Here is a 14,203-nt window from a genome sequence, read left to right as displayed (position 1 = left end):
AGCTTTCTCTGCAGATAGTGCTAGTGCACCGAGCCTCTCGGCCACACACCCAGGGCACGGCGAGCCTCTCGGCCACACACCCAGGGCACGGCGAGCCCCTCGGTCACACACCCAGGGCACGGTGAGCCCCTCGGCCACACACCCAGGGCGCGGCGAGCCTCTCGGCCACACAACCAGGGCACGGCGAGCCTCTCGGCCACACACCCAGGGTGCACCGAGCCTCTCGGCCACACACCCAGGGCACGGCGAGCCCCTCGGTCACACACCCAGGGCACGGCGAGCCCCTCAGCCACACACCCAGGGTGCACCGAGCCTCTCGGCCACACACCCAGGGTGCACCGAGCAGCCTAATTAGTTTGTGATTAAACTTCAGTTTCTGCAGAACAGAAGCAGTGATTAAATCAATAACGGTGCAATGGTTATAGGGTTACACCTCCTAACAGACTATGTGCCTACTTTATACTGACATTTTGGGCTGTTAAAGAGCTTTTGCCACAGCATACATAGAGCACAGTATATACCAAAAAGGTTGGGGCTGAGTAAATAGGTCTGATCACATGATTGAAAGAATGGAGATGCCCTATCCTAACTAGGCAAAGAAAACCAGAGCGATATAACTGAGTGAGAGCGCAGAGACCACGGATCCCGATGGTTAGGATACGAGATTCATGTAATATAATTTTCTTAATACTATTGATGATCGACTCCATTTAAAATAAATCTATCACCAGGTTTTTGCCACTTATTCTGAGAGCAGCATGATTTAGGGACAGATACCATAATTCCAGCAATGTTTCACTTACTGGGCTGCTTGCCGTATTTTTCATAAAATCATGGTTTTATCAGCAGGAGATCATTAGAGGAATAATAAACCTGCAGCCAGGTAGTCCTCCATATTCATGAGTTCTATATAACCCCGCCCCCACCATTGATTGGCAGCTTTCTCCTATGCACAGCGTACACAGAAAGCTGCCAATCAGTGGTGTGGGCGGGGTTATACAGGGCGCAACATTCAGAGAACTGCTAGATCTACAGCAGAGAAAACAATGATTTTTATCAGAACTGCAGCAAGCAGCCCAGTAAGTGACACATCGCTGGAATCAGGGTCTCTGCCTCTACATCATGCTACTCTTAGATGGGGAGAGCAAAAACCTGGTGAAAAATCCTTTAATTCTTGATCAGGAAAGACTGCATTCACCAGAAGACACCCATTTAAAAAAAAAAAGAAAAATATTAATTTCACAAAGTAAAATAAAAATATAAATATGTTTTTATTTGTGTATTAATAAAATGATATTGAATGCCAGGCAACTTGTAGAAAAAAAAAAATAAAAAATGGTGAACTTGATATACACAGAATTAACAAGTCTATTCAATAAAGTTAGCTTAAAATAATATAATAACGCATACAGGAGACGTACAATGTCCCATGTCACATCAGGATCCCCAATGTCCACAGCAAGCAGAGCTCGGCTTTTATTATCACTGATTTTTTCCAGAGATTTACTGTGATTGGTTCCGATTGCCACTGATTCTATTTAGAGGGTCGGCACAAAGGAGGTATTAATGGCCCCAACATCCTCAGTCACAAGCCTTGAGAGCTTAGCTTGTACTGAAGCCATTGGGGTGGCACAAAGTCACTAATGCTGCTGTCATACTCCTGGCCAAAGGTCCAATTTTACCAGTCCAAAATTCATTATCAGTTATAAAACCCACTGGTGTAGGATTTTCACTGGTGGTAAATACCAGTAACGTGACAACACAGTCAACTGGTAATAGATAAAGGCGCCGTCAGGCCATGATCATGGTAGCAAATGTAAAAATTAGGTTCTCATCGATGGTCTCAGCTTGATAAAAGGCTTGTGCGCAGCAGGAGACCCCGCAGAAAGCAAACTGGTGGAAAGGCAGGCCGACATGTTTGCAGTCTTCTCTTTCAGCAGTGTGTCCTCCCATTTGAAGTAGTTACAGCCTTTGCCGTTCTCGTCATTTCTCTTCCTTATGGAGCAGCTAAAGAAAACCCTGCCATGGTTGGGGCCCATATTTGAAACTGTGAGTTTCTTTGCCCTGCGGCCACACTGGCACGTCGGAGCGGTAATACGGTCCCATTTTGTTGCACCGGTTGTCTTATTTAGTTTATGTGTAGAGCTTAATCCTGCATTTGACAGGACGCGGGAGCCATTAGTTGGGACTGGTAATGTGCAGTTACCTTCATGTATTGTAAATGGAAGTTTCTTGGGAGGGGAGGAGAAGCTCACATTTGCAAGTTTCCTTTTTGGAAAGTAGTCTAACACGGTAGGCATCTTGCTTGGCAGTCCTGTCGATGAAGCTGGGACGCTTCTTCTCGGCTCTCCCGTCGATGAAGCTGGGACGCTTCTTCTCGGCTCTCCCGTCGATGAAGCTGGGACGCTTCTTCTAGGCTCTCCCGTCGATGGAGCTGGAACACTTCTTCTAGGCTCTCCCGTCAATGGAGATGGCACGCTTCTTCTAGGCTCTCCCATCGATGGAGATGGGACGCTTCTTCTTGGCTCTCCGGTCGATGGAGCTGGGACGCTTCTTCTGGGCTCTCCTGTTGATGGAGCTGGGATGCTTCTTCTAGGCTCTCCCGTCGATGGAGCTGGAACGCTTCTTCTAGGCTCTCCTGTCGATGGAGCTGGGACGCTTCTTCTAGGCTCTCCCGTCAATGGAGATGGCACGCTTCTTCTAGGCTCTCCCATCGATGGAGATGGGATGCTTCTTCTTGGCTCTCCTGTTGATGGAGCTGGGACGCTTCTTCTGGGCTCTCCTGTTGATGGAGCTGGGATGCTTCTTCTAGGCTCTCCCGTCGATGGAGCTGGAACGCTTCTTCTAGGCTCTCCTGTCGATGGAGCTGGGACGCTTCTTCTAGGCTCTCCCGTCGATGGAGATGGCACGCTTCTTCTGGGCTCTCCTGTTGATGGGGCTGGAACGCTTCTTTTACTTTCCAATGCACTGGGTAATTTAAAAGCTGAGCCATTAGATGCTGGTTTCTTCATATTAACATTATAAATAGTTGTGTCCGGGCTCCGATAAATCACAGATTTACTGTGGAGATTTCCAGTCCCAATATTGTGCATGGATTGGCAGCTATTCTGATTTTCCTTGTCATTTCTAAGCATTAGGACAGCGGATGATGGTGAATCAACTGGTAACAGATCTGGTTCCTCCATCTTTCCAGGACCCTCATGCTGAGAATCCTCTATAACAGCGGCTTCTTCCCAATCAGCTAAAATGGACAAATCTGAGCAGGAATCCATATCCAGATCAGAGCCGTCATTCACAGTATGGACAGTAGTAGACATTAAAACATGACTTCTGTTATATAGCGATCGATCCAGGGGTGTAGAGGAGAAGGCTCCAATCTGGATGCCATAGTTTACAGGACCGAGTGATGTTTGTATGGGAAACCTGTATTTGTTATCATTACCAAGTGTTGTAGAAAGCCCATTTATTAACGTCTGGTGCGGTGGCACGTCCTTCAGTTGTTTGGCACTGTCCTGATTGGCATCGTCACGTAGTTGGCATGATTTCAGATTATTGGTTTTGTCATCCTTTTTTAAGTCTTGACCGTCTTCTTTAGCTATAGCCGATGCCTGTTTGACGTCACCTTGCCTGGATTTATGTACTTGAGCAGCCGATGGTGGCCCCGGTCTTACAGAAGAATTGGGAGATGCCTAGTTTTTACAAAGAAAGCTCAGAATTCTTCAAAAAAAATTTAACTACTACTTCAAAAGTTATAATTTTTTTTTCTTCAAGTTTTGTCTCCACAAGTTATTTTTTATTTTTCTACTCATCAGGGTTAGTTGAACGAAGAAAAAATGGAGATCTGAAAAACCAACTGACCTTATCTAAAGATTTAGTGATTTTTATGACACAACCATCACAGATCATTCTCCAAGCGAGACGAGCTGTGTTCCGGGAATCATCTAAGCCTTGAAAGAAAGAAAAGAAAAAAAAAAAAAAAAAAGTGAAACTTGCATACAGAACAACTTTGTGTTCATCTACTGTATTTGTCACTTTCCAAACCCCACATTCACTTTATGTACATACAACCCTACCAGAGTGTTCACGGCCTGAGAACTCAATGCCAACATCTTGTAAAGCTCCATTTAAACCTTTGGGTTTGCGATTGTAGAAAAGCTGAAAGGGAACATTAGAGGTAAGACTTATTTTCTCAGCAACCAAGGAGTCAAATATACTGCTAGGGCGTACAACGGGTTGTATCCAGTGGATGAGCTGTTACACATGAAATTTTACTAATGTGTGAGCCTCCAAGGTTTGCTGGGCTGTGAACCCACAGGTTGGAGTTTCGTTAAGGGCTTTGATTAATCACATTCTCTGTTGCTCGGTAGCATTTGTAACCACCATGAGGTCGAATGTCGGCATATTAAATAAGCTGCATGTACTTCTTGTAGGATGACAGGATAGAGGCAATATCCATAATTAAAAAATATGAGCAGTCATATTGATTAAAGGGAACCGGTCATGTAAAAAAAACACTGTTATCCTGCAGATAAGGGGTTAATCTGTAGGTTATTAGCGTTCTAAAGTTGTCGGCCTCTCTACTGAAGGCCCAGCTACCGCGGGGAAATAAACTTTATTTCTCCGGCTGCCTCTGGCTTTCAGTTATAGAGGTGTGGCTTCCATCACTGCTCAGAATACAATGATTGGTGGCTGTAACCATGGGCTGGCATTAACCGACAGCCGACTCCGTAGCGCAGTAGCACAAAGCCGGCTGTCAGTCACTGCCGGGGCGCGGTTACAGCCGCCATTTACTATGTACTGAGTGGTGACTGAAGCTGCGCCTCTACGACTGAAAGCCAGAGGCAGCCGGGAGGAATGAAGTTAAATTTCCTCCTGGCAACTGGGCCCTCAATGGGCGGTTGCACGGCTTTAGAAAGCTATTAACTTTTACATCACAGTTTCCTTTAAAATGCAAAGAACGTCTCAACGCAAGATGTTAACCCTCATATTATTTATTTAAACCATCATATTGAATCATATTTATGTTTACATCATAGAATCCATAAAAAGTTTCTGAACAGGAAAAGAGAATGTTTCCTTTAACTAGAGCAACAGTTTTTTTTATTGACCCTCAATCAATCTTTGGGGAGATTCCATCCATTAATATAGTACAACTGTAAATAGCAATTGCTTGACACTAGACTAGAGGAAATATTTGTAGGCAGCCTGACCATAGGGTGCTCCATTACGTTTATATATGGATGTACATCATCCCTCCCCTACATCTGTGTCTAGTGTATTTAACTCACCTTGTAAGTTAATCGGAGGTCAATCCAGGAGTTCAGAATGTCCGGCTTCCTCAGCTGTTTCCTTCTGCATTCATACAATAAGCAAACCCCAAGATCCCAGTCTGAAACCAACAGCAACAGATGACTAACATGAGAATGCCACACCACTAGTGATGAGCGAATATACTCGTTACTCGAGATTTCTCGAGCACGCTCGGGGGTCCTCCGAGTATTTTTTAGTGCTCAGAGATTTCGTTTTCATCACTGCAGCTGATTTACATCTGTTAGCCAGCCTAAGTACATGTGGGGGTTGCCTGGTTGCTAGGGAATCCCCACATGTAATCAAGCTGGCTAAGAGATGTAAATCATTCAGCTTTGACGAAGAAAACTAAATCTCCGAGCACTAAAAAATACTCGGAGGACCCCCGAGGGTGCTCAGGAAATCTTGAGTAACTAGTATATTCGCACATCACGACACACCACGGGTTTCTCCAGATATATAAATATGTGAGTCAAGCCTGATGATTATAATAGCCCCAGCAGTACTCAGTGGAACCTTGAGTTTAGAAATTCTTTTGTAACCAATGCCTTCCATACGTTTTGCAACAATAAGGTTACAAAGGTCTTGAGACAGCTCACTGGTTTTCTCCATCATGAGAAGTTTCTTGTGTTGCACACCTTGCTAATTAGACACGTTTTTATAGGCCATCATTTGGTCCAACTGATATTATTTGTCACTAAGTGGCAGAATTGCTTTATAATTACTGATAGATTTCAGCGGGTGCCATGACTTTCCGCACCTCTCTTTCTTCATGAGTTCAATACTTTTTTCCCTGTGTAATTTCTCGTTATTACACAATTTATGGACATGTATGGTTTGATTTCTTTGCTTCTGTTGATTGTATTGGTTGTTCCAAACATCTGGTGAGAATTCCATGTCAATAGCACCTTTAGAAATATATTTACTTAGAAAAGTGGTGATGTGTTTAATACTTTTTTTCACCCGCTGTATTTATATGATAAAAATAAAAACTACACTGTACCTGACCATGTTACAAATCCACACATCTTCTGCTCGGAGGACGTAGGAGTTGGTAAGACCCCAGGGAAGATAATGTGCCTTTCCTTCTGAAGTTTCTGAATCCATGTAGAGAATTGGGATAAGCAGATCTTTAAAGGCACGCCATCATCCACTTGTTGCTATTATAAAGCAGAACCGGCGAGTTATATAAACGCACTGAGATAAGAAATGCACGATATCTGACTGGCAGGAACCCATCACTGTGACGCTGCCAGGGCCACTCATTTCCCAATGTGGAAGTCAGCTGTATGGAAGTAACCCCTTAATGAGAAGGAAGCGCATGTACCTGCTTTATTCCAGTCAGCTCCATGCAAAAGTCTGAAAGAACTGGGTGCTCTTGTGGCTGAACATACGTGTGAAACTCTGACTCAATCTCTCCGCGGGTCGTGTTTAATAAAACTGCTGGAAACTCAACTGAAATAAGAACATATAAACGTATATAACATGAGTGTATGACAGAATGCGATTACTCCCGAATACGCCAATACCCCACATGTGGTCGGATACTACCTGCGGCAGGGTTCGAAAGGGAAGGAGCGTAAATTGACTTTGGTGCAAATTTTTATAAAATACTCTGTGGGTGCAATTAGCGGAGCCACTAAATTACCACATCAATTGACCCCATTTTAGAAATTAGACCCTTCGAGGAGTAAATCTGCGGGTGCAGTGACTAATTTGACGCTACAATTTTTCCAGAAATAAGCAAGCAGTTGCTGTTGCAGAGTGAAAATTGCAAATATTTGGAATTTGGATTTGGCAAACTCCACCTGCCTCACGACAGTGAATGACTGTCCGGGGTTCTGTATGAATCCTGTTTTTTCAGAGATTTAGAATGAAACCCTGATGCAAGTACTCAGTGTAGATCGCAGGATAGCTGGCAGCTGAGCCTTATTCAGATTTTTGGGAGGCAGAATGAACAAGTCAAGAGCAGTTTTACACCATTGTGCCATGCAAGCAAGGAAACCACTTTATTCTTTGGGTCAGTATAACCAACGACACCAAATTTATATATTTTCTTATATTTTGCAAATACTTTTCTACACCAAGAACAAATGTATTTATTTATTTAATATGCATCACCATATTCTAAGAAGCTTAACTTTTCTTTACTTTTCTGTTGACTGGGCCATGTCAGTACTTGATTTTTGCAGGACGTGATGTTTTCAATGATACAATTTTTTTTTTTTCATATATATGACTTTTTATTCTGGTCTAAATCCATAGGGTGGCAATATGATGATAAGCACAGTTGCTTTTTTTTTTTTTTAAATTTGTTTCACTATATGGGTTAAATAATGTGACTTTTATAGAGTGGGTCATTCCAGATGTAACAAAATATGTACTTTTTTGGGTTCATTTTTACATAATAATAACAACAACTGCATTATTATTGGCATAATATTTTATTTTTTAACTTCCTCTATGGGACTTAAACTTTCACTTATCTGATCAGTAGTCTAATACCCACCAATACTTTTGCATTGCAGAGTATTACACTTGCCAGTGTTACACTCACAGAAGGCCTTTGAGACCATGGTTGTGGCAGGGCCTAACAGACCACCGTATCTGGCAGACCCTGAAGTCATAATTTGCCATGACAACCATCGAAACCATTCAATTACTTTGAGGGAAGGCTAGTGGCATGAGAGAGGGTGCCTCCTTCCCTCTCATAACCTTTTAAAGGCAGCTATTGCTATTGGCGGCTGGTTAACCCTGCATATGCTGCAAGGGATGGCGTTTGAACCAACACTGGCTGTTGCTGCAGGAGCTCGGCTGTCTGTTAAACCAAGCTCCCATGGTGACAGCGCCGAGCACAAGCTCCTGTGCCCACCCGATCATCTGGATGTAAGTCAATTTGTTTGAACAAGTTCCCAAATAAGACATACCATTACGTTTTATGTCAAGGAAAAGGTTAAAAATCCACATCCTCTTGAGAATGGAGGATTTTTAACAGCAAGTAAATTACAAACTTGCTTATTTGTACAAGCACTTTGCAATTCTACCCATTTAATCTAAAAAGCAAAGACCCCTGTAATAAAGACCTCTCTTGTATTATGTAATACTCACTGATTTCCTGACCATAACACTTTGTATCTTTCCAACACGTCGACTCAAAGTCAATGACAATCAAATAGTCAAAAAATTGATCTACAACAGATAAAGAAAAAAAAAGTTACAACTCTATAAGAAAATGGATGAGCCCCTGAAAAACTAAGAGAAGGCGAGAAGCGACACTCACTAGTTTTGGGGCTGCTGGAATTCTTTGCCTTCAGAGACAACTTGGAGCTCCTCCTTATGAGACCGAGCTGCCTGGGTGAAAGCAAAGCAGAGATTTTATTATTCTGGAAATCCAGGAAACATTGCTCATAGCAACAAAACAACAGAGAAGAATTCATCATATCTTACTTTGCCAGCTCCTTTGTGGTCATTCTGACTGCAGGCCTATAACCTGGGAAAGGAAAAAGAACAATGTCTAAATTGAGAAACGTTTAGACACTAAATGAGATGATTCGGTAAAAGGGTGAACAATTTATTATTATTGTCCTAAATGTCAGAAACTCCCCAACAGAGGCAGCCGTCACCCCCCCCCCCCCCCAACAACAGAGACAGCCGTCACCCCCCCCCCAACAACAGAGACAGCCGTCACCACCCCCCCCCCCAACAACAGAGGCAGCCGTCAGCCCCCCCCCCCAACGACAGAGGCAGCCGTCAGCCCCCCCCCCAACGACAGAGGCAGCCGTCAGCCCCCCCCCCCAACAATAGAGGCAGCCGTCAGCCCCCCCCCCCAACAACAGAGGCAGCCGTCAGCCCCCCCCCCCCCAACAATAGAGGCAGCCGTCAGCCCCCCCCCCCCAACAATAGAGGCAGCCGTCAGCCCCCCCCCCAACAACAGAGGCAGCCGTCAGCCCCCCCCCCCAACAACAGAGGCAGCCGTCAGCCCCCCCCCCCCCCAACAACAGAGGCAGCCGTCAGCCCCCCCCCCCAACAACAGAGGCAGCCGTCAGCCCCCCCCAACAATAGAGGCAGCCGTCAGCCCCCCCCCCAACAACAGAGGCAGCCGTCAGCCCCCCCCCCAACAACAGAGGCAGCCGTCAGCCCCCCCCCCCCAACAACAGAGGCAGCCGTCAGCCCCCCCCCCAACCACAGAGGCAGCCGTCAGCCCCCCCCCCAACAACAGAGGCTGCCGTCAGCCCCCCCCCCCCAACAACAGAGGCAGCCGTCAGCCCCCCCCCCCAACAACAGAGGCAGCCGTCAGCCCCCCCAACAATAGAGGCAGCCATCAGCCCCCCCCCCCCCCCCCAACAACAGAGGCAGCCGTCAGCCCCCCCCCCCCAACAACAGAGGCAGCCGTCAGCCCCCCCCCCAACCACAGAGGCAGCCGTCAGCCCCCCCCCCAACAACAGAGGCAGCCGTCAGCCCCCCCCCAACCACAGAGGCAGCCGTCAGCCCCCCCCCCAACAACAGAGGCAGCCGTCAGCCCCCCCCCCCAACAACAGAGGCAGCCGTCAGCCCCCCCCCCAACAACAGAGACAGCCGTCAGCCCCCCCCCCCAACAACAGAGACAGCCGTCACCCCCCCCCCCAACAACAGAGGCAGCCGTCAGCCCCCCCCCCCCCAACAGAGGCAGCCGTCAGCCCCCCCCCCAACAACAGAGGCAGCCGTCAGCCCCCCCCCCCAACAACAGAGACAGCCGTCACCCCCCCAACAACAGAGGCAGCCGTCAGCCCCCCCCCCCAACAACAGAGGCAGCAGTCAGCCCCCCCCTCCAACAACAGAGGCAGCCGTCAGCCCCCCCCAACAACAGAGGCAGCCGTCAGACCCCCCAATAACAGAGGCAGCCGTCAGACACCCCCATAACAGAGACAGCCATCAGCCCCCCCCCAATAACAGAGGCAGCCGTCAGACCCCCCCAATAACAGAGGCAGCCGTCAGACCCCCCAATAACAGAGGCAGCCGTCAGACCCCCCAATAACAGAGGCAGCCGTCAGACCCCACCAATAACAGAGACAGCCGTCAGACCCCCCAATAACAGAGACAGCCGTCAGACCCCCCCAATAACAGAGACAGCCGTCAGCCCCCACCAATAACAGAGGCAGCCGTCAGACCCCCCAATAACAGAGACAGCCGTCAGCCCCCCCCAATAACAGAGACAGCCGTCAGCCCCCCCCAATAACAGAAGCAGCCGTCAGCCCCCCCCCCCCCCCCCAATAACAGAGGCAGCCGTCAGACCCCCTCCCCCCCCAATAACAGAAGCAGCCGTCAGACCCCCACCTCTTCTAATAACAGGACGCCACCACACAGCCGCCTCACCTCCACGGTGTCTTCTGCGGACGCCTCTCTGACTGCTCCGAGCCCGTCAGTGCTCAGTAACCGACGCCCCCACACACAGCACAGGCGCCCACCACACTTCCCCGCCCCCAGGACTCTCCCACCTCTCTGTCCCGCAGCAGCGACATTTGTTTTTTTCAAATTCCCCGCTGTAATCACCATTTCCTTGACGTCATCACCATGCGCCGACATCGGTCATCGATTGCTCGTGTCTGTCCCCGGCTCCCGGGCTGTGGAATCGATAGCAGATGGTGTAGTCACTGCCTGACGCTGCGGAGCTTCCTGTACGTATCCGGCTGTGTGTGATATTGGGGGATAATAGGGGAACTGGGGTCCGTGGTGCCGGTACAGCAGGGTCACCCGGCTGTGTGTGATATTGGGGGATAATAGGGGAGCTGGGGTCCGTGGTGCTCGTACAGCAGGGTCACCCGGCTGTGTGTGATATTGGGGGGATAATAGGGGAACTGGGGTCCGTGGTGCCGGTACAGCAGGGTCACCCGGCTGTGTGTGATATTGGGGGATAATAGGGGAGCTGGGGTCCGTGGTGCCAGTACAGCAGGGTCACCCGGCTGTGTGTGATATTGGGGGGATAATAGGGGAGCTGGGGTCCGTGGTGCTCGTACAGCAGGGTCACCCGGCTGTGTGTGATATTGGGGGATAATAGGGGAGCTGGGGTCCGTGGTGCTCGTACAGCAGGGTCACCCGGCTGTGTGTGATATTGGGGGGATAATAGGGGAGCTGGGGTCCGTGGTGCTCGTACAGCAGGATCACCCGGCTGTGTGTGATATTGGGGGATAATAGGGGAGCTGGGGTCCGTGGTGCCAGTACAGCAGGGTCACCCGGCTGTGTGTGATATTGGGGGATAATAGGGGAGCTGGGGTCCGTGGTGCTCGTACAGCAGGGTCACCCGGCTGTGTGTGATATTGGGGGGATAATAGGGGAGCTGGGGTCCGTGGTGCTCGTACAGCAGGATCACCCGGCTGTGTGTGATATTGGGGGATAATAGGGGAGCTGGGGTCCGTGGTGCCAGTACAGCAGGGTCACCCGGCTGTGTGTGATATTGGGGGGATAATAGGGGAGCTGGGGTCCGTGGTGCTCGTACAGCAGGGTCACCCGGCTGTGTGTGATATTGGGGGATAATAGGGGAGCTGGGGTCCGTGGTGCTCGTACAGCAGGGTCACCCGGCTGTGTGTGATATTGGGGGGATAATAGGGGAGCTGGGGTCCGTGGTGCTCGTACAGCAGGGTCACCCGGCTGTGTGTGATATTGGGGGATAATAGGGGAGCTGGGGTCCGTGGTGCTCGTACAGCAGGGTCACCCGGCTGTGTGTGATATTGGGGGATAATAGGGGAGCTGGGGTCCGTGGTGCTCGTACAGCAGGGTCACCCGGCTGTGTGTGATATTGGGGGATAATAGGGCAGCTGGGGTCCGTGGTGCTCGTACAGCAGGGTCACCCGGCTGTGTGTGATATTGGGGGGATAATAGGGGAGCTGGGGTCCGTGGTGCTCGTACAGCAGGGTCACCCGGCTGTGTGTGATATTGGGGGATAATAGGGGAGCTGGGGTCCGTGGTGCTCGTACAGCAGGGTCACCCGGCTGTGTGTGATATTGGGGGATAATAGGGGAGCTGGGGTCCGTGGTGCTCGTACAGCAGGGTCACCCGGCTGTGTGTGATATTGGGGGATAATAGGGCAGCTGGGGTCCGTGGTGCTCGTACAGCAGGGTCACCCGGCTGTGTGTGATATTGGGGGATAATAGGGCAGCTGGGGTCCGTGGTGCTCGTACAGCAGGGTCACCCGGCTACCAGTTATTGGCGCTTCAGGGAACGTTCACACCTGGAGATATTGTGCTGCGGATTTCTCCTATGTGCGTCCACAGGAGCCTGAAATCAGCACTAAATTGTGCAGAAGTGAAAAATGGAGACTTCCCACTTTACCCTTTGCTTGTACTGTTAGGGAATATGGACAACAGTGAGGGACCCCCGCTCAGGACCCCCAGCATGTGCCAGAACCAGAGCAGATCCTTATGACTGGACTGGAGCCATTGTTACATGGACAGCCGTTTATTTAAAGGGGTGGTCAGAGAACCCTAGCTGCAGTTTGATTTAAGCATGGTTGTGCTTTGCTCACCCTCATGGGTCCAGCACAACGTCTCACGTGGTGTCCGTTCCCCTCTGCAGCACTAATGTCACATCGGCAGCCAGTCTGTGAGCTCGGCGGCTCTGAGCATCTCGTGCCATCAACTTGGGCACAGTCGCCGAGCTCACTGATTGGCTGCAGACAGATACCGGCAGCTGGTGGGTGAGCAAAGTACGGGTTATTTTTAACAAATTGCTGCCGAGGGACAAGGGTCTTCAAAACCAGAAAACCCCTCTAAATGAAAGCCATGAAATAGTGCTGTAGCCTCGGCAGGTTTTCCCTGAGATGCCCCTATAAAGTGACCACCAGTTTATGAGAAATCTAGGCTTGTTCTACAAATCCTGTTACTATCCCACCGAAGAAAGGTGGTCTTATCCCGGCGGGTGGGGTCATAGGACACGACCAATTTCTGACAATCCTACAGTTCTAATGACCATAGCATTATCGCAGTGGGTGGGGTCCATGGTTATGTATATACATTAGGGCTGTTACAGGCTGGACCGTCATGGTCGGGATCATGAGCGCTCCTGTGTATGGAAGAGTTGGGTGAGAGAGCTGTTGGCTATACAATCATTTTGCCGTAAGCTATCTGACATGTATGGGGGGCTTAAGAGTGGGACGCACTAATCGCTAAATCAAGAGACTTGTGTCATCCATTCTGTCCTCTCCGTAAGACCACATTCAGGAAAAGTTGAATAGCGTGATAAGCCTTGGCACGCATGCGCCCTGCAGCTCTAGTCACCTCTCCTGGATCCCAGCAGCGGGACACACTGATCTGTCACTTATCGCCTATCCAGTGGAGAGCTGATCAATTGCATTGAAAGGAAAACCTTTTTAAGAGTCCTCCTTGGCTGAAATCAGGGAGATCAGGAGTCCTGGTAGTGGGCTGACTGCAAACTAGCACAAAGAGACACATTACCGATTAGTCTTTTCACCTTTTCCAGCCAGGAAAGAGGGTTCTGTTTTGTTAGATTCTCTTTAAAGCGAGTCTGTCGCTATTTACCTGCATATATAGGGTTAATCTGCACGTAAATAGCATTACAATGGCCCCGGCCACCTTATTTAGAGAGGCTACAGGGACAAAATGAACTTTTTTTTTTCTGGAGGAGCTGCCGGCTTTCAGTCACAGAGGCATGCACAGAGTGGATACAGTCACCGCTCACTATACTGTGAGTCCAGCTGTAGACGCCCCAATACTTTGGCATCTCTCTGTGCTGCACATCTGTCCATAGCAAGCCGGGCGTGTTTACAGCTGCTGCTCACAGTGTAGTGAGCGGTGACAGTAGCCATGCATGCACGCCTGTAACTGAAAGCCGGCGGCTCCTAGGAGAAAATATATTATTTAATGAAGGCGGCCGAGCAGCGTTGCAATGCTATTCACCTGCACAT

At 49.0% G+C, this 14,203-nt stretch overlaps 2 protein-coding genes across 6 annotated transcripts in view; one reads left to right on the top strand and one right to left on the bottom strand.

The window, feature by feature from the left end:
- Positions 1-1,263: 1,263 nt before the first annotated feature.
- ERI2 (ERI1 exoribonuclease family member 2) lies at positions 1,264-10,868 on the bottom strand. 4 transcript variants are annotated; one of them, XM_069734198.1, is made up of 10 exons: positions 10,837-10,868; positions 8,755-8,797; positions 8,588-8,658; positions 8,416-8,496; positions 6,635-6,762; positions 6,311-6,467; positions 5,289-5,389; positions 4,074-4,155; positions 3,859-3,947; positions 1,264-3,689 (listed from the first exon to the last, which is right to left on the bottom strand). In XM_069734198.1, the coding sequence occupies exons 2-10, from the start codon at positions 8,775-8,777 to the stop codon at positions 1,824-1,826; spliced, it is 2,598 nt and encodes an 865-aa protein (XP_069590299.1). In that variant the 5' UTR covers positions 8,778-8,797; positions 10,837-10,868; the 3' UTR covers positions 1,264-1,823. The 4 variants fall into 4 exon arrangements, with proteins under 4 accessions (XP_069590299.1, XP_069590298.1, XP_069590297.1 ...); XM_069734197.1 differs by having other exon boundaries at positions 10,782-10,838; XM_069734196.1 differs by lacking the exon at positions 10,837-10,868 and adding an exon at positions 10,660-10,810.
- REXO5 (RNA exonuclease 5) overlaps positions 10,838-14,203 on the top strand; it is a 42,115-nt gene continuing 38,749 nt past the window's right edge. For both annotated transcript variants that reach the window (XM_069734200.1, XM_069734199.1), the window contains exon 1: positions 10,838-10,961. The gene's annotated coding sequence lies outside the window, so the exon portion shown is untranslated. The remainder of the gene's footprint in view (positions 10,962-14,203) is intronic.

This window comes from Ranitomeya imitator, chromosome 7, assembly GCF_032444005.1.
Source record: "Ranitomeya imitator isolate aRanImi1 chromosome 7, aRanImi1.pri, whole genome shotgun sequence".
Classification (NCBI taxonomy): Eukaryota; Metazoa; Chordata; class Amphibia; order Anura; family Dendrobatidae; genus Ranitomeya; species Ranitomeya imitator.
The sequence above is the reverse complement of the archived record's forward strand: the minus strand, read 5'-3'. Positions and strand labels throughout refer to the sequence as shown.

Bases quoted from the DNA above. Each gene is read 5' to 3' on its own strand.
- ERI2 (XM_069734198.1), bottom strand. From the start codon at position 8,777: ATGACCACAAAGGAGCTGGCAAA. The intron at 8,659-8,754 runs GTAAGATATGAT...GCTTTCACCCAG, and splicing joins ACCACAAAGGAGCTGGCAAA to GCAGCTCGGTCTCATAAGGA. The intron at 6,763-8,415 runs GTGAGTATTACA...TTCTTATTTCAG, and splicing joins GTGTTATGGTCAGGAAATCA to TTGAGTTTCCAGCAGTTTTA.